Here is a 24,588-nt window from a genome sequence, read left to right on the forward strand (position 1 = left end):
CTCAGCACCCCTGGTAACTCTCTAAAACTATCTGTTAGTAGCAGGGCAGGGACAGATTTCCATTGCTATGGACAGTTTTCTCATCTCATAGCAATGAAACCACCAGTCCCCAAAAAAAGAGAAAACTGATGATAACAGCAATTCACCAATTATATTAGTTATGATTTATAAAGCCCTTTCCTTCTGAAGACCATGTGAGGAAAGAAGTCCTCTCGTTGGTACTCCCATTTTACAGGTAAGGAAACCGTCACATGGCTAGTAAGAGACAGAGCTGGGGACTCAGACCTAAGCCCTCCGAGACCAAGTCCACAGGGTTCTTTCCACTATAACCTAAGGGTCTCTCTTATGTGTACAATCCTCAAACCTCTTCTTAGCAACATTTGATGGAGCCACATCCTTCTCCACGCATCATTCTCCCTACCCATGTACCCACTTTCCAGCCACTATATGACCTTTGGGACCAGAATGGTCGATTCAATTCACCAAAGTCAAGATATCTCTCTCCTCAATTCACCATCTTACCTGTTGCTCAACTGCCACCAGAGCCATTGCCACCACAATCACTGTAGTGATCAAAGGAGACTTGGATCCATTAGAAAGTGTCCAAATCTTGTGTACTCGATGAGATATTATATGAGATAATACTGGTAAAGCTCTTAGCCCAGTGCCTGGCATGTAGTAGGTGGTATATACATGTTTATCCCCTTTCCTACCCCTTCCCTTCCACTCAACCTCTACGACATCTCTCCCATCCGTCCTCTCTACTCACAAAGCCACCACCTAGATCAGGCATTCCTCCCCTCTTGCCTAGACTATTGCAGTAAACTCCTCACTGGTCTCCCTGTCCCGCACCTCTCCGCTCTCAAAATGATCGTCCATGTAGTTCAGCTGCCCAAGGATATTTCTCTAAAACACTGGTCTGACTATGTCACTCCTCTGCTCGGTGAACTCCAGTGGTTTCCTATTGTCTTTCTGATCAAGCACAAATTCCTCTGTTTGGCATTTAAAATCCTTCACAACATGGACTCAATCTACTTTCCAGGGTTATTATACATTTTCGCCTTTCACATAATCTTAAGTCCAGCCTGGCTGGTCTGCAGTTCATCCTGCATAACTTTCTCTCATCTCCCACCCGCACCATAAAGGGTACTTCCTCATATGGTAGTTCCCTATATAATGAAATCTCAGGTCTGCTCCATCACTCTCTGTCTCTGCATCTGTCTCCATGTCTGTCTCTGTCTCTCTCTCTCCATCTCTCTCTCTGTCTCTCTCTATGTATGTATATATATATGTACATGTACATATTTCCAATTATCAGGCCTTTCCTCCCCCCCCGCCCCTTTCACCACCTAACTAGAGAAGGAAGGACCTCCAAATGACATAAGCACAGTCCAAACAAAATGTTCCCACATCGGTCACATCCAGAACCGCCTCTCTCACTCTGCATATTGGTCCAGCGTCCCTCTGTCACAAAGTAAGCAGCATGCTTCTTTATCAGTCCTCTAAAATAGTGACTGGTCACTTAATTGATCAGAGCTCTTGGGCCTTTCGGTTGTTCATTTTAATAAGTATTGATATTTTAGCATAAATAGTTCTGGTTCTGCTCACTTTCCCCGGCATTCATTCATAAAAGTCTTTTCCATGTCTCTGATAATTCATTTTTACCTTTGTATACTCATTACAATACTTTGGTTACTCGTAATAATACTCATTCTTTGTATTGCCATCAGCCCTGAAGCTGAAGCTTAAGTACTTTGGCCTCATAAGGACAAGACAGGGCTCATGGGAAAAGACCCTGATGTTTGGAAAGACTGAAAGTAAGGGGAAGGAGAGGAGGAGGTGGGTCTATAGTGTCATGAAAGCAACAAACATGAGCTTGAACGGACTTCAGGAGATAGTGGAGGACAGAATGGCCCAATGTGCTGTGGTCCTCGGGTTCACAAAGAGTTTGACATGACTGAAGCACTAAGCAACAACAAAAAATTCCCACCAACGAGCCTAGTGACAGGTATTAATAAATGCTTATTGATCAAGCGATAGAGTGACTTCAGAACACCAAGATAAGTACTTGTCAAGGCGCCATCTGTCCTCAGTTCTGCCATACTTCCAACACAGATAGTAGTTGAATACCATGCAGCAAAATCCTGGGGCTGAGAGACGAGTGATCCAGGTTCTAGTCTCAATGCTACAACTAACTGTCTGTGTGACCTTAATAAAGTCACTTACCCGTCTCCATCTCCTTGTCTGTAAGTCAGGCATGATAATACTCATTCTGTCTAAGACACAAGGTTCTCATGAAGACAAAATAAGATGAGAAATGCAAAACTGCCAGATAAATGTAAAGTCCTACCATTACCTTGGGTGATACACAGAGAATAAGAATTTCACTGAAACACACAGAACCTACCTCTTTCTGTCTCTTTTGAACCTGCTCCTGGCCGATGCATAATTGTACAGAAGCATTTTTCACACATATTTAAGATTAAAGTTTTGATGCATGTTATATGGTTCTCTGGGGTAAATTTTCTGCCTGTGTTTTTCCTATTGAACTTCACTGTGCCTACATTTGTTCAAGTTATAATCTTGACAGATTAAAATCCCCCCTCATTCTATCCTCTCACTGTCTTTCTTTGTCCTTCTTTAAAATAAAAGGAGCCCTGAAAATCTAAAGTATAATCATTATTACCATACAGATGAATTTTCTAATACATCGAATTCTCTCAGGGCCTAGTCTAGCCACTGGTTGTAAATTAGACACCTTTAGAAACTATATTAATACAATTTCCCAAAGCTCCTACTAGCTTGCAGCTGATGAGAGCATCCCCAGGAACGAAGAGAAACTGATTCATTGAGTGCTAAAGTATTACTGTGGTAGGGAGAGCTATAGCTTCTCACTGAAATTCCTAAAAATTAAATTAAAAATCAAGTTGCTCTATTGCCATACGAAGAGTAAATGTGTCTTAGCTGTGTTTCAAAGAATATGAGATGGGCAAAGGATCTGAGGTTGCAGTGAGGTTAAGTGACTTGTTCAAGGTGATGTAACTATTTAAGAGTAGAGATCCAAATCACTCCCTCTCTCCGGACCTCTACAATAAAGGGTTTGGGCTAAATGATGGCTGAGATCCCTTCCAGTTCCACCATTTTAGTTGTATCCTGACACCCAGTCTAGTGCTCTTCCCTCTAAACTATACCTCTTCTCCTCTAGACATCCGGTCAGTTATAGCCTGACCCTTCCATTTGGACAGCGTACATGTGTACAAATGTTTGTGTACAAGTGGCTGAACAAGGTGTTGTATACAATCATGATGAATACCACTGGGCTACAAGAAATGATGAAATGGATGATCCTAGAAAAACATGGAGAGACTTGCACTGAATAATGAAGAGTGAAATGCACAGGACCAAGAGAACGGCGTATGCGGTGGCAGCAATATTGTTTGAAGAGCAACTTTGAGTGACTGAGTCATTTTGACTAATATAAATAACCAAATTAACTACAAATGCAGATGCTATCTGAAGATGTATAGAATGATCTTACACATACACATACATATACATATATAGATATAGATATAGATATAGATATAGATATAGATATAGATATAGATATAGATATAGATATACACACATACACGTTTGTGTCTAATGGAAGCCACGTTTAGGGCTGGGGCAGGGCCAGGGGAAAAATAAAGTTGCATGATAAGTCTATTGTATATTATACATGTAATATATGTGTATTATATATATTATACATAAGGAAAGCAAGTTGTACATAACAGACTTGCAGCTTCATGCACAATCATCTTTCTTTTTTCTATTCTGCCATGTTATAGAAATACTTGTTTTATTTATTAAGTTCAGAATAAAATAAATTATTTATTTGTTTGTTTATTTTTGTTTTGGAGGGGGGAAGGCAGGGCAACTGGGGTTAGGTGACTTGCCCAAGATCACATAGCCAGTAAGCTTGTCAAGTGTCTGAGGTCGCATTTGAACTCAAGTCCTCCTGACTCTACTCACTGCGCCACCTAGCTGCCCCTAAAATAAATAGTTTTTTAAATGAGTATGTGTTTGTTTTGTTTAGTTTTGCTAGACTTTGTGCTACACAACAAAGGAATTGTCTTACCCCTCAAGGAACTTGTGTTCAGGTAAATCAGAATAAACTTTCCCTAGGAGGTAAATGAGAGCTAACCAAGGGCTTCCAGATACTGTATAATAATGTCTGATGGATTCATAGCATCACAGATTTAGAGCTGGAAAGGCCATTAGAGATCATGGGCTCAGTGGCCCAGTGAAGAGAGTACATTTGAAATCAGGAAGACCTGAGTTTGAGTCCTCCCAAACAGGCTTGTTATCGTTAGATTCCTCCTGCCCCTGCCCCCAGAAAGTCTCTTAACTTTTCTCAGCTTCTGTTTGCTCATTTGCAAGATAATAGCACCTAATTTCCAGGGTTGCTTTGAGGATCAAATGAGCTAATATCCATGTGCTTTACTATCTTTAAAATGCCCTATAAATGCTACCTGTCTAGCCCAACCCTCTCGTTTTTAAGGATGTGAAAATTGAAGCAAAGGAGGTGAGGTGACTTACTTAACATCCTTTGACAAGCAAGTGACAGAGCCTAAATTTGAACCCAGGTCCTCTGACTCTTAATCCAGCACTCATTGTGTTGTGCCACGCTTGTCTGAGAAAGGTTGGCAAAGAAAATCTGGGTTCTAATGTTGACTCTTTTTCTAGCTGAGCAAATCATTGATCAAGCATGAATAGCTTAAGGGACATGTGGGCTCCTATTTCCTAGGGATCATAAGGATTTGCAGTTACTGCATGCACTGTTTTGTACTGAAGTTACAATTTTATTATTTTTTTAAAAAACTGACACTTCCTGAAATTGCTTTATTGCTGCTTGTACTCCCTTTCCTATCACCACCACACGTGCGACACACACACACACACACACACACACACACACACCCCACAAGGGTCTTCTATCATTTCACTTTTAAGCATGTTTAGCGTTGCAAACTAGTTGACCCTTACAAAATAGGTTTGGCTTCAAGAAAATTGAAAGAAAGAAGCCAAAACTTGGACAAAATGAAATGAAAAAGGAACAGTTCTGTAGAAAGCACAGAAAATAACATCATTGCACAGCTCATTCCATAAACACCAGGGGAGATAATAAACAATTTAGGCCATCTAAGTAATTTTTACCCGAGAGGGCTATGAATTGGGGTAGAAACATCATGGGCCTGTAATCACTGTCAGGAGCACATTACTTACACTCATGTTGTGGTAGAGGCTTAATCTTGTTTCCTCAAAGGGCCATGCATTTTTCCCCATGATCTTTTTCAAAAAAACTTTTTTTAAGGTGACAAGAAAGAGATTTGAAATTTAGCACTGAACAAAGTGAAATTCATAAGGAAGTCCTTACTTTTTCCTCTCGGATCCTAGTATCCTGAATAGATCCTTAAAGTACTGCGGTACTCGGACCACCACGTTTTCCGACGGGCTTATATCCTTGAGGTCAGGGTAGAGTTTTGTATCTATGACCTTTTGGATATAACTGAGCCAGTCAAACTGAAAAGAGAAGAGAGGGAAAAGGCAGAGGTTAGTTACTGAGGAACATGAAAAAAGAAAGGCAAGCATGCTGCCAACATGCATTCAGTTGTTTAAAAACATAGGATGATGGACCCAGAGCTGGAAAAGACCTCAGATACAGTCTAGCTCGATCCCTTCCATTTACCAGTGGGAATCTGAGTCCCCAGGAGAGAATTGGGCATAAAAATGAAATTCAACCTAATAGTGCCTCTCCTCCAGAGGTAATAAATCCAATCTAAAGAACGAGCTCCAATTCCTTAAAATCTATACCTGTTTGTTACATAAAACAGAGCACGTTCCTGGGGACCGCACAGATCTGGGCAGCACATTTTTCACCTTTCTCTTGGGCATCTTCCCAGGTAAGTTCTAGAAGGATCACAGGAACATTAGATGATAGGATCAAATATTTGGAGCTGTAAGGAACCTCCAGGATTATCTCATCCAACCTCCTCGTTTACTAATGAAGAAACTGAAGTCCAAAACAGTGAACTAATTTGCCCAAGGTCTCACAAGGGCAGAGTCAGAATCTGAACCCAAGTTCTCTGAATCCAAATCTAGAGCTGTCATATAGAAATAAATCAATTACAAATTTATGCAACAGTAGGAAAGGCTACCGTATTTCCCCATCTATAAGATGCAACCTTTTTTGAAAAATTTGGGGTCTAAAAACTGGGTGTGTCTTATGGAGTGGTTGTAGATTTTTTTACTTGCATTTCCTGCTTTTTCCTGCTTGTTGTCTTTGCACTCATTGTTTCACATTTGTTACTGGTATATTAGGTTAAGTTTTGCCACATTCTGCCCAGAAATGGCTCAGAAAAGATTTTCATACAGTGCTGAACTCAAGTTAAAGTGATCCAATTTGCAAAAGTGAATGGAAATCATGCTGCTGAGCGTAAGTTTGGTCCTCCTCCAACTGAGAAAACAATCCGAGATTGGCTACGGGAAGCAGAAACCCTACTGAAAACGCCATGGCAGAAGAAGGCCATGAGAGGCAAGTCAGCAAAATGGCCTGATTTAGAGAGGGAACTGAAGATATGGATTGAAGAGTAAAGGGCAACTGGAATTCCTGTGCCCACAAAGATGGTTCAGCATGAGGCAAGAAGAATTGTTGAAGAAAAAGAAGTTACTGATTTCAAAGGAGGACACAATTGGTGTTTCAGGTTCATGAAACGGAATGGACTAAGCACGCGTCCACGCACCAGACTTGCCCAAAAGATGCCTAAAAGCTACGAGCAGACGAATAAAACGAGTACAATAACTTTACATAATACATTTTTTTTTTCAAATTTCAGACCCCAAAATTAAAGTGCATCTTATACATGGGGAAATACGGTATATCTTCTCCAGGTGCCAGGATCAGTACTGAATCACCCAAATCAATTAAGCCAGTGGACATCCTGTTTCTTTAATTGCTGGCAGAAATGGTGATAACAGGAGACTGAAAAGGCATTTTTCCTAAGCAAAAAATCCACACATTCTGCTTTTTCAAACAATTAGTTAAAATGAAAATTTTTAGATTATTTTTTACCAACCTGTGGTATCATGGCACTCAGTTCAGAAATATTCATTTTATTGTACATAGCTTCACTGGTTCGATTTTCATGTGGGATCATTATCTGTTGGAAACAAACCCAAATTATTTTTCTAAGGGCTTTTTTTGGCTTACTATGTGACTTCTGAGAACCCACTACGGCTTCTTATGCCCATTCCAACCAAATTAAAATTCTTCACCATAATGGATTTTAATGATAAGCCCCTCGAGGACAAGAGCCACTTCATTTTTGTCCTTTTTTCCCTGAGTGTCTAGTACAATACCTGGCACATACCTGAGGCTCAATAAATACTTTCTGAAGTGAATTAAATCGATCCCCTCAAGCTAAGCTTGCCTTCCTCTGTGCCAGTCACACACAAGCCATTCCCCCTTCCTGAAAAACCCCTATCTTGCCATCTTTTCTTTTGTGTTATCTTTTCTTTTCGAGACTTCACCTCCCATATACTCTCTCCCTCCTCCCACAGTTGGACACCACCCAAAACTTCATCTTAGGTGCAACTAAGCTAAAAAAAATCCTGTTTTATTAAATATGAAATTCCATTAACAAGAGACACATGTTAGGATAATCTAATCTGAAATGCTGACGATGATGGTTACAACCTAAGACCAGATTTCAAAAGCTAAGTGAAGCTAGGTAATTCTGGTGAACACCCCTCTTGCACCTGAAAATTTCTAGGGGTGAGATAGGAAGCTTAGTAGAGTGATCCAGGTCTGTGAGTTTATCAGTAAATGAACAGTGTAGTTTCCCAGTACTGAAACTGTTTGGAACAATACACATCAGCAACTAATCTACCACTTATAGTCTTACAAATTTTCCTGGAGCACTGAGAAGTTAAGTGACTTGCCCAGGGTGACACAGTTAATCTATATCAAAAGCAGAACTTGAACATCTTATGACCAGTATCTTACTATAACATTCCTCTTTATCAGAATTATCCAGATAATTATGATGTCAATATATCATTAATTATACCAGTAAGACCATCCCTTTTTCCTAGAATGGGAGAAAATTATTTTTGAAGAAGAGCAGACCATCTGGAAACCACTATTTCACAATATCTCTTTTTTAAATTGTTATACTCTAATTCCTCTTTTCCCACAAGTTCCCCTAGACTTGAGATTCCTCCTAGACCTCTCTTCTAAATGCATGGTGTCCATTTCCATCTTTTCACATACTCCCAGATCTCTTTCTTTAGCCCTGACCTTTCACTCTCTCTCAAGTCTCAGTGCTTGCCGTCTACATCAGGGCTTCTTAAACTTTTTCCACTCATGACCCCTTTTCACCTATCAGCAATGGTTATTGCATTGCACAGCCTGAGGGCATGCACAGTGCAAAGTGGCAGTGCTTTGTGTGGCCATGCTGCCAGAGACACCTCAGATTCATTACACGTTTGATTTTCAATTAATTTTTGGTTATTGTGCATTCAGAAACCTTTTATTCTTACCAAATTTTTCACAACCCCATATGGAGTCACAACCCACAGTTTAAGAAGCGCTAGACCCTACATGATTTCATGACCTGAATGTCCTGCTTTCACTGCAACCAAACTTCCAGCCCTTCGTATATTTAACATTTTCTATGCTCGGCAACGATAATGGTCCCGGTGGAATACATTCGTTATCATACCACGCACTTCAATGTCACACCATAACTCCCAGTACTGCTTTGAAAAAACTAAAAATTCTTTTTTATGAGAGCTTCAGAGTCTTACATTAAGATGATCTCCTCATACCATATTTGCCCTATTTTAGCTCTGAAGTATGATGCTCCAAGCCATTCTCCCTTCCTAGATGTGTACTCATGCTCATCCCATCCATCGCCACCTTTCTCCCCTCCCATACTTCGAAGTTTTGTTCCAGGGAGATGCATGTTAATTTCTTGCCAGCTTTACACTATGGGCCATCTTCTTATCCAGGATTTTTTCTCTTCCCTGGGTTTTTGTGGTACTGATATCTCCTGATTCTCCTCCTGTCTGTCTCCTTTTCAGTCCCCCTTGCAGGGGCACCAGGCATGTGTCACCCTTTATAGGTGGTACCTAAGGTCCCGGTACCCAAGGGTCTGTCCCAGTCCCACTTCTCCTCTCTCTAGACCCTCGCTCTTGGTGATCTCATCAGATGCTACAGTCTGAACGAGTACCTCTGTCTGTCCAGATGCTCCTCAGATCTATATATCCAGCCCCAGTTTCTCTCCTGACTTCCAGTCTCACATCGTCAACTGGCATTCACATAAAGTTTCTCAATTCAACATGTCCAAAACGCAACTCCTCATCATTTCCCCTCTGACAGAGGCACTGGCATCCTTACAATCGCCCAAGGTTCCAGCCTCATGGTCATCTTCTCCTCTCACTCAGCCCCTCCCAAATCTAGTCAGTTACCAAGTCTTGTTAATTCCGCATCTACAACATCTCACGCCCATCCCCTTCTTCCCACTGACATACCCACCACCTTAGCTCAGACCAGCATCACTACCATCGCTGGTCTCCCTGAATCCGGTCTCTTCCCTTTCCAATCCATTCATTCTCTACATGGCTGGCAAATTCATATTCCCAAAGGACAATTCTGTCCATCCCTGCTCATTCCAATGTCAAGAATCACAGAATCCTCATGATGGAAAGTGCCATCCACATCCAGAGAAAGAACTATGGAGTTGGAATGCAGAGCGAAGCAGACTCTTTTCTCCTTGGTTTTGTTTTCTTTTCTTTCTCGTGGTTTCTCCCATTCGTTATAACTCTTCTATGCAACATGACTAATGTGAAAATGTGTTTAATAGGAATGTATATGTAGAACCCATATGGGATTGCAGGCCATCTTGGGGAGGGAAGGGGGAAGCAGGGGGAGAAAATTTAAAACTTATGGAAGTGAATGTTGAAAACTGAAAATAAAGAAATTAAAGAAAAAAAGAATCATCGATTAAAGCTAGAGGTCATCATGTCCAGTTGCTTCAGTGCCTCCATATTGCCCCTAGAAAAAAGTACAAACTCCCATCTTTGGCCCTGAAAGCTTTTCACAATCCGGCTTCAAGCTATCTTTCAAGACTGATTTCACATTACGCCTCCTTATGTACTCTGAATTCCAGCTACACTGAACTATACGATATTCTCTGTAAATGGCATTCTATCTCTCACTGTCAGGCTTTTGCTCTCTCCTCCGCCTGACATGTTCTCCCTCCTCACCTTGGCTTCTTGAAATCCTTCACCTCCTTCAAGGATCAGTTTAAGCACTGCCCCTAAAAAAGGTCTTTCCTGAACCCCCTCCCAAACATTTAGTACTTATTTTGTACATTTTATATCTATGCCTTTTATCTATCTGTAGGCATATTGCTTCCTCTTATGATGTTTCTAAACCACCTATCCCATGAATGTAAGCTCCTTAGAGCAAAGACTATTCCATTTTTGTCTTTGAATCTCTAGTACCTGGCATGGTTCCTGGCACATAGCAAGTCCCTAGTATTATAGAAAGAAGGAAAGAGGAAGGAAGGAAGGAAGGAAGGAAGGAAGGAAGGAAGGAAGGAAGGAAGGAAGGAAGGAAGGAAGGAAGGAGGGAGGGAGGGAGAGAGGAAGGAGGAAAGGAAGAAAAGAAAAAAGGAAAAAAGGAAGGAAGGAAAAGAGGGAGGAAACAAGCATTTATTAAGAATCCATCATGTGCTGGGAATTGTGCTAAGCATTTTACAAATTATTGTTGTTTGTCCTTCATTCTTGAAGAGGACCAATGACATCATGGGCTGATATCCTGACTTACCCAAGAATCGGATTTAAGTGAGGCAGGGCTGCACAAAGTCACCAGCCTAACTCTCTTCTCTAGAATTATTGAAGTTCAGTGGCAAGGCAAATGTCAAGACCACTGGTGCTGGCCCGGTACACAGTGGATGAATATTATTATCTCATTTAGTTCTTACAACACCTTTGGGAAGTAGGTGCTGTTATGACCCCCACAGTACAAATGAGGAAGCTGAACAAACAGAAGTTGAGTGACTTGCCCAAGTTTGCAGAGCTAGTAAGTGTCTAAGGCTAGATTTGAACTCAGGTGTCCCTGATTCTAGGCTCTGTGCTCCAGTCACTATGCCACGTAGCAGCCTCAATGAATGAATAGATTGATGGATGGATGGATGGATGGGTGGATGGATGGATGGATGGATTTTGTCCATGAAGTCCTTTTCATACTAAATGTATGTCTATCATTGGTCCTGTACACATATTTCTATAATTTTGTTTAAAAGAATTTATTTGTGCTACCCTGACTTAACTTCCCCTCCCTGCCTTAGCCTATAAAGTTCCTCAAGAGGTACGATCATATATTTTACTTCCCTTTTAATTCCCTAGTGGTACAAAGGGCAGTAGTTAGGGATAACTATGTCTAGGCAGCAGCAGAAAATCAGACTTTCCCAGTGGAATGCAGTCAGGTTGCCCACGTATTTTTGGAAACAGAGCATAGAGTAGGGGAAAGGGGTAGACAGCTGCCAAGTTCTGCCCCTGGTGGCCTCTGATGTAAATCAGACTCAATCGCACTTAGACACCTGCAGTTCCACTATAAGCAAAGTCCTATAAGCATTTAGTAGAAAATAGAGGGTAACCCAGAAGGTCAAAAATCCATGACACACAGGCTTGCCAGATTATTATTCCTGGAACAACATATAGTATTGTGAAGGGAGGTGTGTTCAGATTATAGTGGGGACTGGAGTTGTGGCAAGCCTGTCAGTGTCCTCTCCATCCCTTACAAAGGAATGAATACAGACTTGGTATGTCACTTCAGAAAGGTTGCCAAACCCCAGAATAACTGTAACAAACCTGTATTCAAAAATCTCCTTGTTAAAAATCTCCCTTTTTCCCCTGGAATCTTAGGTGGCTTCCATAATTAGATTTAACTGTATTGGCTCCCACCAGACCCAGAAAGCTTTTGGATCATATTTCTGCTGGTAAAGAGCTGTGAGCAAGGCCGGCAGCCTGGGTCCCTCATGGACTCTCCATCACAATGACACATTCAGTGTTTGTTGATTCATTTCTCCCAAACCAAGATCTACACCCAAGCTCCTTCCTGTGAAGTCATGGGATCAAGAATGGGGTTGGATAAAGGTGTCTAATTCCTCCTTGTTCCTGTGTCAGCAGGTATTTGCTAAAGACCTACAATGTCTAATTGCTTCCCACTGCACTTTCTTTCCTCACACATATGGAAAGCCTCCATAGGCAGCTATCCTACTTGCTGTTGTACATCACCATAGTGCTTCCACAGTCAGTGATGTATACATTCTCTCACCACAGCTAAGCATTTGGCCCAGGCATGGCCAGGAACCTAAAAGTAAACATGGGGGAAAGTATCTGACTTCTCCCAGGAAGGTGTGGTGCCAGTGTCTTGTGGTGTTGTTTTTGGTCCTTCATTCTCAAAGAGGACCATGACATCAGGAAGATGATGCTATCACTTATAAGCAAATTGGATTTACATGAGGGAGGGCTGTGCAAAGTCACCAACCTCACTTTCTTCTCCTGAACCATATGCGTCCAGTGGCCAGATATGGATCAAGACCACCAGAGATGGCTAGCCAGTGTCTTCTTGAATATAAAAGGGATGCCACAAGGGGCAATGGTGATGTCTCATAGGTTCTTTGAGCAGGTATAGCTCATAAATTCAAGACCTATTGCTTAAACTAAGCTTTTAGCAACAGTACCAATGGTACCTCTTATTTACTCACCTCAGCTATTTTAATTTCCAGCCTGAGCACTGATTTCATGTCATGCTCAGCTCGAGAGACATTAGCACCCAAAAGTACTGCGGTATCCACCATGAACTTGTAAAGGGCATCTCGGTACTAGAAGAAAAGGAGAGCCAAGAGACCATGACAACAATCTCTTAGAACATCTGGATCCAGAACAAGGGAGGGTAGAAATGCCAACTGAAATAAATACCTTACACTTTTCAGTCAACACGTATAGTGCAGTGCCAGCCTTATGTAACATCACCCACTCACCCACCCACCACTTAGAGAAAGAGACGACTGATAACCACTCATGGACTGTTGCCATGGGAGACAGGGGTAGTCAGCCATCACAAATCAATGAGAATGATTTTTCTAGAAACTTATGACACTTGTTATTAGATACACATAAATGGATGTGATAGGTTTGAACAATTTTTTTAAAATCCAGAATAATAACCAAAAGTTCCAAAGGTCTCTTTCCAAGAAAATGAAACCTTAACAAAATGATGAGGAAGAGTGATAGTGTCTAAAAGGAAGCATGACCTAACAGTATGGGTGACTGTGGGGAACTGATTCACCAACCCTAACACCAATACGTAAACTAAGGATGGAGTTTGGCTTCCTAGTTTGTTTGGTGGTGGTTTGGGTTTGTTTGGGGTTTTTATTTGCTCTGTTTTTGTTTCAGTTTGTGAAAAATTCATTTTTACAAAGAAGCTAGTTCTTATCTCAGAGGAAGCCAGGAAGAAGGTAGGCCTCCATCAAAACATTAAAATTTACTCCATGAATATCCATAAAAGCTCCATTGTGCTCCTGATATGTTATTTTGAGAGAACTTAATAGTCTGGCAAACAAAGGAGGTTTCCCTTGAGTTCAAGTAGCTACCTTCCTTTCTAAATATGGGGTTTCTTACTTTTGAAATCCTTTCTATCTGGGTAAAAGGCAATATAAGTCATTGTACAGACCCTCCAACAGACCCTCAGCCAAAAGGTGAGATAGCATTTAGTACATTTCATGAACATTGAGGGAAATCACAGCTCAGCAGATGTGCATTCCATTCAGTTCCGAAATGAAAGGTGCCTGGCCCCTGCCTTTGGTATATGTCACCAAGATGGTGAGTCTGGGATTTGAACACTTTTTCCAGACTAGAGAGCCCAGGGGAGGTGGAGAGGATGGGAGGGGAGGTGAGTTTTCTATTGTGCTCCAGTTCAGTAATGTCTTAACACTAGACCTGTAACCCTGACAGCTTTGGGGTGTAGGGGATTAACAGGGAAAAAAAGATTGAACATCCTCTGGAGGTATTCAATTCATTTGGAATCTTAGGAGAATCTCCCAAAGTATTTAAAAATTTTCCAACTCTAACCCAGTCTTCAAGGGCTCTTCAGATTAGGCTGACCCAGGAAGTTCTGCCTGGTTAATGCCATCTGACTCTTCTCTGCTCTATTAGGAATTCCCTCAGCACTTAGGAACTCACTTTCTACTATGTGTTCATTTGTATCTACTAATGGACTCTGTAATGGACTCTCTCATCTATTCCATTTATTTGGAATATTCCACTGTTTCCTTGGTGGAAAAAAAAAACCCTCTAGTCATGGTTTCTTGTAGAATCCTTTATTTTTTTTTATTCTGCTGTGTGTATGGAAAGGAACCTTTATTTAGGGAATAGGGGGCGTATTTAAGTTCAAAATAAAATAATAAAATTTTAAATTTAAAAAGAAAAAGAATCTCTTTGAGGAAAGGGACTAATATAAGTCAGATACCCATGTCTTCTAAAAGACCAAAGCCAGAAGAAGTAAACACTTCTTCCTACACAAAGGATCTAGAATGGCAGCTCCCAGCTCAGGGTAGCCGCATAGTCCATTTCTAATTTTGAACTATGAACTTGAAAAGAAGGTTTCACTTGGCAAAGACAGGCAATAAAAGCTAAAAACAACTTACCGCTTTAGCTTCTGTGCTGTTATCAAGGTAATCTTCCCTCACGGCTAAGGAGAGAGTTGCTTGGTCTAGCTGTTAAAATAAAAATATTACCAAGTTAGAAATTCACTGCAATTTCTTGTATAGTACTTTAGACACCTTGGCTGTGCTGAAGGCCTTTTTCTCTTATCATTAAAAATGTATTCAGTGCTGTGTACAAACAGGAACGCAACAAATGACAACGTTTATAACTCGATAAATTATCATCACAAGTCAATTAGCCAACAAGCATTCATTAATCGCCAGTAGGTAGTGTTAGGCAACCAGGTGGTACAGTAGAACGGGGCTTGGGATCAGGAAGATCTGCGTTCAAAATCTGCCCTCAGACGCTTGGTAACTGTGTGACTCCGGGCGAGTCATTTAACCCCCATTTGCCCCGGGTCCTCATCTGTAAAATGGGACATGCTTGACAAGGCAACGGTAAACCGCTCCAGCGTCTTTTCCAAGAAAAGCCCTCCCAAAGAGTCAGACACGACTGAACAACAATGATATCAAATGTGTTAGGCGCTGTGCTAAAGGCTGGGGAATACCAAGAAAGGCAAATAAACCAACCCTGCTCTCAAGGACCTCAGAGTCTAAAGAGAGAGCAAATGTGAAAACACACACACACACACACACACACACACACACACACACACACATACACATATACATATAAACACAATACGCGTGTGTATACATACACGCACACATATATACATGCATATATATATATATATATGTATAATAAGATATATGCAGGGTAAACTGAGATGAATGATTTTCTGGGTCTGCTCCGGACTAGAAAAGTGCTTGTGTAGCTAGGGTCCTTTGCAGATGAGCCGACCATCCTATCTTCATGGTCTTGCAGTTTCCAAGGGAAAAGAATGAGGCGTTTATCATCGCCTTGCTCTTCCCCTTCTGGAAGGGTTTTGTCCTTTTCCCACCTTTACTGCACCTTTCCCCTCCCGTGCCATGCCTCTTTCTGGTATCTCCTTCCTTTGTCCTGCTGTTATAAAAATTCAAACGTCTGTATGGATTATAAACTCTTGGTTCCATGTTTGTGTTCATTTTTCTTTTAATAAACCTAATTTTCATGTAAATTTCATGAAGTTGTGATTGCCTGTTGACAACTGTAAGTAATCTCAGAAGGAAGGCACCAAGATTAAAACACTAGTGTGCCAGTCAGGTCCCAAGTGCTTGACAGCTCATTAAATTTCCAGAGTAAGCATTTACACCTCAGAAATCAGGGCTTGATTTATTGTTTTGTTGATTGTCTAGACTTAAGAAATTGTTAATTATGCAGAGTAAACTTAAAAGTGTGTGCCCACTTCTTTTTAAGACAGGTTATTACATATTTAACAGCATACCCCTGTATTGCTCAAAAATACTGCTTGAGCTCAGCAGGAATGCAGTGGAAGGCTCAAGGAAAGAAGTCAGCCTTGTCCTAGGCGGTAACTATAGGCTAATAACAACTAGCATGTATATAGCATGTTAAGGTTTGCAAAGTGGATTACATCCATTATATCATTTGAGCTTCCTTCTACCCTTGAAGAAGAAATATGGGGAAAAGCATTTGTAGAAGGTAGGACTTTAGTTGAGACCTCCAGGAAGCCAAGGAATCTAGGAGGTGGAGATGAAGAGGAAGACAGTTCCAGACATTGGGGACAGCCAGAAAAAAATGGCCTGAGTCAGGAGAAGGAGTGTAATGTGGAAGTTTAACCTGCCCTGGCTTGCTTCCATGAGCTGGCCCTGAGATACAAAAGCTCCTTCTTCCCAGCTAGAAATGCACTATCTCTTGTTCATGCCTTCCATGAAAGGTTTCCAGAAGCCTCCTAGCACACAACATCATGGCAGGCTGAGTAGGTGAGGGCTGACACAACATCCTGGAACTCCACATCTACCCACCTCTTCCCTTGTGCCCTTTCATTTTATGCCACTTAATCCCTTTTTTCATCTTCTGGCACTCAATGATACCTGGCTCCCCATGGAAGACAATGCATCACTGGTTTCCTTTCATTGCTGGTTGCATTTTCTCTCATACTTTCAACTCATTGGTTAAAGCAGGAGAGTTAAAATACTCCTGGATCCCCATTCCCACTCCTAGACTGTCATTGTACCACAATAACTCATCCACCTCTCTTCCTTTGAGGTTCATTCAGTCCAAATTTATCAGCTAATGCAGATTCTGGTGTCTATTTATCTCCACGCTCTAATCCACCACACAGGAGCCAAAGTGATTTCCAAAAGTTCTGGTCTCGTCACATCAGTCTATTCAATAAACTCCTATGGCTCCCTATGGCCACACAGAGCAAGTGTCAACTCCCGTTTGTCACAGAAAGCTCTTCACAACATGGCTTCTTCCTACATTTCCAGATTTCTTATACGTTACTGTCCTCTAAATAAGGTCCAGTAATGCTGGGCTACTTGCTGTTCCTGCCACATAATATTCCATTTTCCCTTTTTGTAGGTTTGCATTGTCTCCCATCCTTGGAATACTCTCCCTGTTAACCTCAGCATTGCTGGCTTCCCTCAAGACTCAGCACTTTCTGCAGGAGGCTTTTCCTGGTTCACCCAGTTCCTAATACGTTCTCCTCAACAGGTCCCTTCCTTCTATATACCTGTGGTCTCTCCCTTTAGAATGGAAGCTCCTTGAGGGTAGGGACCGTTTTTTGCCTTTTTGTCTCCTCATCATTCAACACAGTTCTTGGAACAAAGTAAGTGCTTTAAAATGCTCATTAGTTGATTGATTCAATAATAAAATAATGGAATTCTAGAGCTTGGAGGGACGTTAGAGTCCGCATTAGGAAGGTAAACCCTAATTCTTCAGATGAGACATAAGGCTTGAAGAGACGAAGTAACTTGCCTGAAGTCCCACCCCTTTGGCAGTGCTAGTAATGGGACTAGAATGCATTTCCTACTTCCTAGCCTGGCACAATTACCCCTTCCACATCACGACTTTCCCTATAGAGGTTTCAATATATCACAAGTCAGCATAAGAAATCAAATGGGATTTGGGGGGGAGTTTTGTGGAAGCCACAGATGATACATGAAGGCCAGCAGGTGACACTAAAAAAGTTTAGAAACTCAGAAATGCATAAAATATATGTATAGCATTGTATAATACCAACCCAAATTTTACACTTAGTTACTATAAAACTCCATAAAAGAAAGAGAAAAAAATCAGACTTCTCTGGTTCAAACGGAGGACCAAAAAACTTGACACAGATTTTCCAGATCGTGGGGGTACCATGCCCCACCATGATGTGAAAGGGATTACTGTACTCTTTCTCCTACCTTTGCCATACATATACACCCTACTTCATTTGCCTGTGAAAACTCAGTCACAGAGCCAGCTACTGAAATAAGCCAACATTCTAGAGTTTCTTCAAAACTCCTGGTGTAACCTTGGACCATTAAATATAGAATTACATATATGTCACCTTGGCTTTAAATCTAGCACATTCGAGCCATTTGGCATTTCTCTTGAGCAGAATAAGTCTCAGAGAAAGGAAATACCCAAGGCACAAGACACCTAATACCAAGAAAGGGTATATTAATGTCGAATCTAAGTACCAAATGTCTCATACTTCTAGTGAAATGTAGTTGAACTTAAGGTAGTCTACAATTTCAAGAAATCATTTAAACAGATTGAATAAGACTAGTTAAGTAACGTTGCGAGAAACTTTTTTTGAAAAACCCTCTGCGTTGGTGGCAGTCATTCCAACCTCCTCACTTTACAGATGAAGAAACAGGCTAAGGCAGCACCAGTTGCCTTCTACATCCTCCAAATAATTTTTAAAGCTAGGTTTTTCTGAAAGGGTGTGAAAAATTGGAATATCCATTAGGTATCAGTCAGAACCAGGTTTTTCCCAGGTAGTCCTAAACTGACTACATTGACATAAAGAATGTGTATAATTTTTAGAAGTTCTTATATTTATAAAACCAATTTGAATATTACAGTCTAAAAGGAAAGAAATGTAGAATCTAACACATTCCACTGGAAATAAGAGACTTTTCCTTAAGTCATACATGAACTGATATTTTAATTATAACAAATCCCTGGATAGGAAGCACCCAGGGACTATGGAAAGAAACATCTGGCAAATAATGATATAGGGAAAGGCAACACAGAAAAATTAGAGATATTTCATTTCTAATAAAACAACTCTTTGCCGTCTTTGTGCATTTAGCTAGAGTGTCAAACAAAAGTGGGAAGTTGAGTGACAACGATCTCACATCACTGTTTTCCCTAAATAGTAACACATGTCCAGGCAGCCCCAACTGTCCAAAACACTCAGTCAGGAGCAGATTTACACAAGACTTCCACTTTCCTTTAAATTGTAACTGTCATTGTCCCCTTAGACAAAGTAAACTTGAGGATATTAAAGACAGACTTTTTCTGGAAATTCGGATTGATTCCTAGTGGATATTCCAATGTCTCACCTACACACACACACACACACACACACACACACACAATATATATATGTATAGATATAGATATACACACATATACACACACATATACCTATACATACATGCGTACACACACACGTACATATATGTATATATACATATGCATACATACACACATACACAATATATACATACACACATGCATGCACCCACATATACATACACATGTGTTGCATACATGCACATGTGTACATATATACATGCATACATATACCTGAACATACACACGTGCATAGCAAGCATTTCAGTTAGACAAGTGCTTATTTTCTAAGCAGCTTGAGATAGGGTATAGTGGTAAAAATTGATTCCTCTTATTGTCATCAGGTACTCTCTCTGTAGGTACAGAGTGCAAAAATACACCAATGTTTGCATCACTGTGATACATAAAGATTCATAAGGTTCTTTACACTCAGGCCACATCTGGATTCTTGAATGTAGTCCCTTGCCAGGGGAAGGACTCATTTGACAAGTCATCCCAGGCATCCCAAGCCTTGCTTGCTTCTTAAAAGTTAGACAATAACATAGAAGTTTTCCGGCTAAATGCTTTATGTTTAACATTCTAACATATATATATAAGGTGACCAAATAGCACTGGTATTTGGGTTGCTGCACAAATTTAGATCCTGCCATGCCAACTACTACAACCAAAATTAAAATGTTGGCCTCCTCTGTAGATTCGTTGTCCTGAAGAGGACCTCCCAGAGAATCGCTTTTCCAGAAACTAAGCAAGCCAACAGCCACTGAGGAAAGCCTCCAGCGGGGCAAAGGAAAACTAGAAGTCGAACCACCAGAGATGGAATCTTGCAGCTGGAGTCAGGAGAAAGCAGGGGCTGGGCTTTGGTTAGAATGTTAACTCTTTCATGTCAGTACATTAGTGCACATTCTGAAACTGACCACAAAAACATGTACACACTGAATGTGTAAGCACGTAGCGGCCTTGTGGGGTCTGAGCTGAGTTCTTCTACATGCAAACAAGTATGCTTTGACTATGATTTGGAGAGTAAAAAGAACAGCTTGAGTGATCCAAGTGCAAAAATGATAGTGACTAATACAGAAGCTGGAGGAAAAACTAGCATTTGTTATGGCGGTTTATAATGCTAGGTGACACAGTGGGTAGGGCACTGAGTCTGGAGTCTGAAAGACCTGAGTTCAAGTCTAGTCTCAGACCCTTACTAGCTGAGGGACCCTGAGTGAGTCATTTGACCTCTGTGTGCTTCAGTTTCTTCATCTATAAAATGGACATACGAGTAGTACCTCTCTCCCAGGGTTGTTGTGGGGATCGAGTCTTAGCACAGTGCCTGGCACAGAGTCAACACTACGTGAATGGTAACCGTCATCACTGCTACTATCATTAAGGAATCTATCCACATTTAGTCTCTTCCTTCCACACTTCAGTGCACTTGCACTCCCACCAAGGGTGTGGACCATCACCCTCAGCCCCTTTTCATCCCGTGCAAATCCTTCCCACGTTCTCTCGGAAGTCCCTCTCCAGGGATTCACTGAATACAGCTTCCTCGAGATGTCTTGACATTCTGCGGCTTGCAAAGAGTGAACAGGCTGTCCGTCCACTATCCCTTGTTGCTGCGTGGTGTAATGTTAATGGGATAATAAGACCTCCCCGCCCATTAATAGGCCTCACTCGGAGCCCTTTGGGGGAGGGACTGGCCTAAGGAGGAGCTTGCTTAAGGGGAGGCTTGCTTATAGGAAGGCTTTCACCCCTTTTGCTAATTTCTAATTAGGCACTGAGTCATGAAGGCTGTGATACCTTCTGGCTCTGAGTATATATACTCTGAGTTGGTATTTTGCTTTGGGGGTTTGTTTATGAGAAGGATCTTTTGATTCCCTGGTCTCGATCCAGCGGTGTATGTAAAGTGTACAGCAATCTTGCTTTGATCAGGCAGTTAAGAGTCCCGTATGTTGGTCTTTATGCTAATTTCTCTACTTGTATTTTCTCTGCTTATATTTTCTCTGATGTTCAGGGTGCTGACTCTTCCCCTGAACTGAATGGTGAGTTAGTGAATGTAACTAAAGAAGAACGTTGACCCCTTTAAAGTTGCTTTCCTTTAAGAGCAGATGAAAGAAGCTGCTAGCAGGCCATCCTGGGTATGCTAGGGCACTCGCTCTTACACACGGCTGACCCACCTCCTTTTCTGGTCTTGCATCTCTCAGATGTCATCCTTTGTGCCGCTCCTCTTGGGCGATGCTTCACTGGTAATGTGCCACAGCCAACATCCACTCATCATGTATCTGCCCTCTGCGAGCTGGGTAACCTGAATGGATAATTCTTCAGAGACTGTGGCATTCCATGTATATTGTCTACAAATTCCCATAAAGTCTCTTTGTTATTCTCTCTAGGTCTTAATTATGTAAAAGTGAGTTGATTCAAAGAAGTCATCCCCAGGAGACAGAAGTGATGTCTGAAGGCCATGTAACAAGACCCCTGCCTCAGAACCACCGATACACAATGGCAGATATACTAAGCAGTTATTGTGGCTGCTGAATTATGATCCAGCTCACCAGCTTCACTTCAAAGTGGCATCATGTGCTGAACGAGGAGAGCAGAACCAGGAGAACGCCGTGCATCGTAACAGCCACAGTGTGCAGTGACTGATTTTGATACGCTTAGCCCTTCTCAGCAGTGCTAGGACCTGAAACTTTTCCAAAGGCCTCATGATGGAAAATGTCACCCACATCCAGAGGAAAAACTATGGAGTCTGAATGCAGAGGGAAGCAGACTCTTTTCTCTTTTGTTTCCTTTCTCATGATTTCTCCCATTCATTATAATTCTTCTATGCAACCTGACTAATGTGAAAATGCGTTTAATAAGAACCTATGTGTAGAGTCCATATCAAATGGCACGCCATCTTGGGAAGGGGAGGGGGGGGAAGGAGGGGGAGAAAATTTAAAACTTCTGGAAGTGAATGTTGAAAAATGAAAATAAATAAATTAAATATATAAAAAACAAACAGCCAAAAAAAAAACCAAAAAACCATGGCATCATGGTCCAGTGGAACAAGCCACAGAAGAGTCAGGAGGTATATGTTTAAGTCTCAGCTCTGCCACTAGCTGGCGGTGTGACCTTAGGCAAGGCACTTTACATCCTGGGCCTCAGTTTCCCTCAACTGTAAAATGGGGATCATAATGACATCTAGCTCATGGGGTCATGGTGAGGGTCAAATGGGATATCTATAAAATTGCTTAGCACAGTCCCTGGCACATGGTAAGTGCTTCAATGATTGTCCCCTTAATCATCTGTTAGGTCCTTTCAAGCTTTAAGAATCATTGAACAAAGGAGACGGAAAGTGGGAGTAAGAGGCAAGTATTTTCAAATGTATATCACCTGATTTTTAAGGTCTGATACCTGCCTTTTGCATTGTTCTAGAATGAAGGTTTGTTATAATCCATGACCATAGGGACACATAGTCACCTACTCATGGTTTACACCCAAAAGAACCTGTGTGTATGCATTACAATCCCCTCTTACATTTGTCCTTTCTCTTCTTTCAGGCCAGCGACTGTCTCACTTTTTAATTAGAGGCTTCTAATTAGCGTAGCGGATAGAGAGCTGAGCCCAGAGTCAGGAAGATCCAAGTTCAAATCCAGCTGCAGATGCTTACTAGCATTGTGGGTCACTTAATCTCTGCCTGCCTCAGTTTCCGCAACTAAAACATGTCACTCAACCACTATGTGCTTCAGTTTCCTCAGTTATAAAAGGCGGATTGTAATAGCACCTCCCTATCATGGTTGTTATAAGGAGCACGAGATATTTGTGAAGTACTTAGCACAGTTCCTGGCATACACTAGGTGCTTAATAAATGCTTGTTTTCTTCCTCCTTTATTCCCTTCCCTTCCTTTGTATCTCCAGGGCTTGGCATTGGAGAAGAACTTAATAACTGCTTTCCCATTTTATTCTACAGCAGAACCGAAGGCGGTATTAGGGACAGCCAGTATATAATCTAGTGACTCTCAAATCCCACCATTTCCAAACTTCTTGGAATAGTCAAATGAGACCCCCAATCACGTGTGAGTCTAGTTTCCTCGCACCAACCCAGTGGGCGTTCTCATATTTCTTTTTTTTCTTCCAATGCCACATCCTAACTTGTTCCTGTGGTGCCACTGTAGTAAAACTGGGTGCTGTAGTCAGTGCCCCAAGGAAAGAGGTGGCACTTGAAACTTCTTCACTTTATTCAGAGACTCAGTTTGAGTTTTTACATAAAAGTATTTTAACATTTAATACATGATAACCCACACTTATATAACTCTAAGATTTTTTTCAAAAGTATTTTCCTCAAAACAATCCTGTTAGTTGCTATTGTAAACAATAGTATTCCCGTTTTACAGGTGAAGAAACTAAGGCTTGAGAGAGGTTAAAGTGACTTGCTCAAACTGACATAACTAGTAACTTTGGGAGCCAAGAATTGAACCTAAATATTTCCTGACTCCAAGTCCAGAAAACTCTCTCCATTATAACACACTGCCTCCCAACATATATTGCATATTTAAAAATTCTGCTTTTGCCATACTTCTACTTTTTATGGAAAACATCTTTTAATTTTTCACATTATATCACGAAAGCTCTATAGCGGTCTCTAAGAGCCAATTACATCTATATTAACAACTTTTCAAACTTCCACTCTTCCTGAAATCCTAGAATAAATCAAGGGTGCTTTCTTTTCACCTTTTTCATTCTACTTCCCTACCTTTCCCCATCCTCTCAAAGTTTAGTTTTATTTAGTTTTAGCATTTTATTTGTTTCTCTTTAAAGATTTCAAGTTTTCCCACGTTAGTCCTGTCATCAGGAATTCATCAAATATTTACATTTCTTTAAGTCTGGATGAGAGAGTCCCCAATTTACTTTAAACCACAAATGAAGATATTCAGAAGGCTGGGATAGTTATGGGATTGAAGAATGAACCTTCTTTTAAAAATTCTTTTCAAAGGGGATGATCTGTCATCATGGGACAGAACTGGCATTGCGCCATCAGATTTCTTGACACAGAATCTCCTATCTATTATTAGAGTGTGTCTCAAGCTAATCATTCACCCAGAGAATCACTAGCATCGATCCATCTCATACATCACTGATGGACACTAGAGTTCACCACTTCTCAGTGGGTCATTGAAGGAAACAATTTCAAGGATGGAAGATTTTCACTCAAACTTTCATTCATCAAAAAAAAAATTGTTAAGCACCTACGTTGTTAGAGCTGATGCTGTACAAGTACTGCAAAATATACATAAGGTCCCTGGCCTCAGAAAGCCTACAGTCTAGTAAGAGGAGAAGACTGATAGCCTGGTAACTATCACACTTGATAATACATGTTAAGTA

At 41.1% G+C, this 24,588-nt stretch overlaps 1 protein-coding gene across 1 annotated transcript in view; it reads right to left on the reverse strand.

Annotated features, from left to right (window-relative positions):
- Positions 1-24,588, reverse strand: part of PHEX (phosphate regulating endopeptidase homolog X-linked) — a 272,352-nt gene that overhangs the window by 178,033 nt on the left and 69,731 nt on the right. The window contains exons 6-9 of the mRNA XM_036746177.1: positions 14,766-14,834; positions 12,825-12,941; positions 7,122-7,205; positions 5,423-5,568 (exon numbers count right to left, since the gene is read on the reverse strand). Coding sequence (XP_036602072.1) covers positions 5,423-5,568; positions 7,122-7,205; positions 12,825-12,941; positions 14,766-14,834 — 416 coding nt within the window. The remainder of the gene's footprint in view (positions 1-5,422; positions 5,569-7,121; positions 7,206-12,824; positions 12,942-14,765; positions 14,835-24,588) is intronic.

This window comes from Trichosurus vulpecula, chromosome 2 (genome assembly GCF_011100635.1).
Source record: "Trichosurus vulpecula isolate mTriVul1 chromosome 2, mTriVul1.pri, whole genome shotgun sequence".
NCBI lineage: Eukaryota > Metazoa > Chordata > Mammalia > Diprotodontia > Phalangeridae > Trichosurus > Trichosurus vulpecula.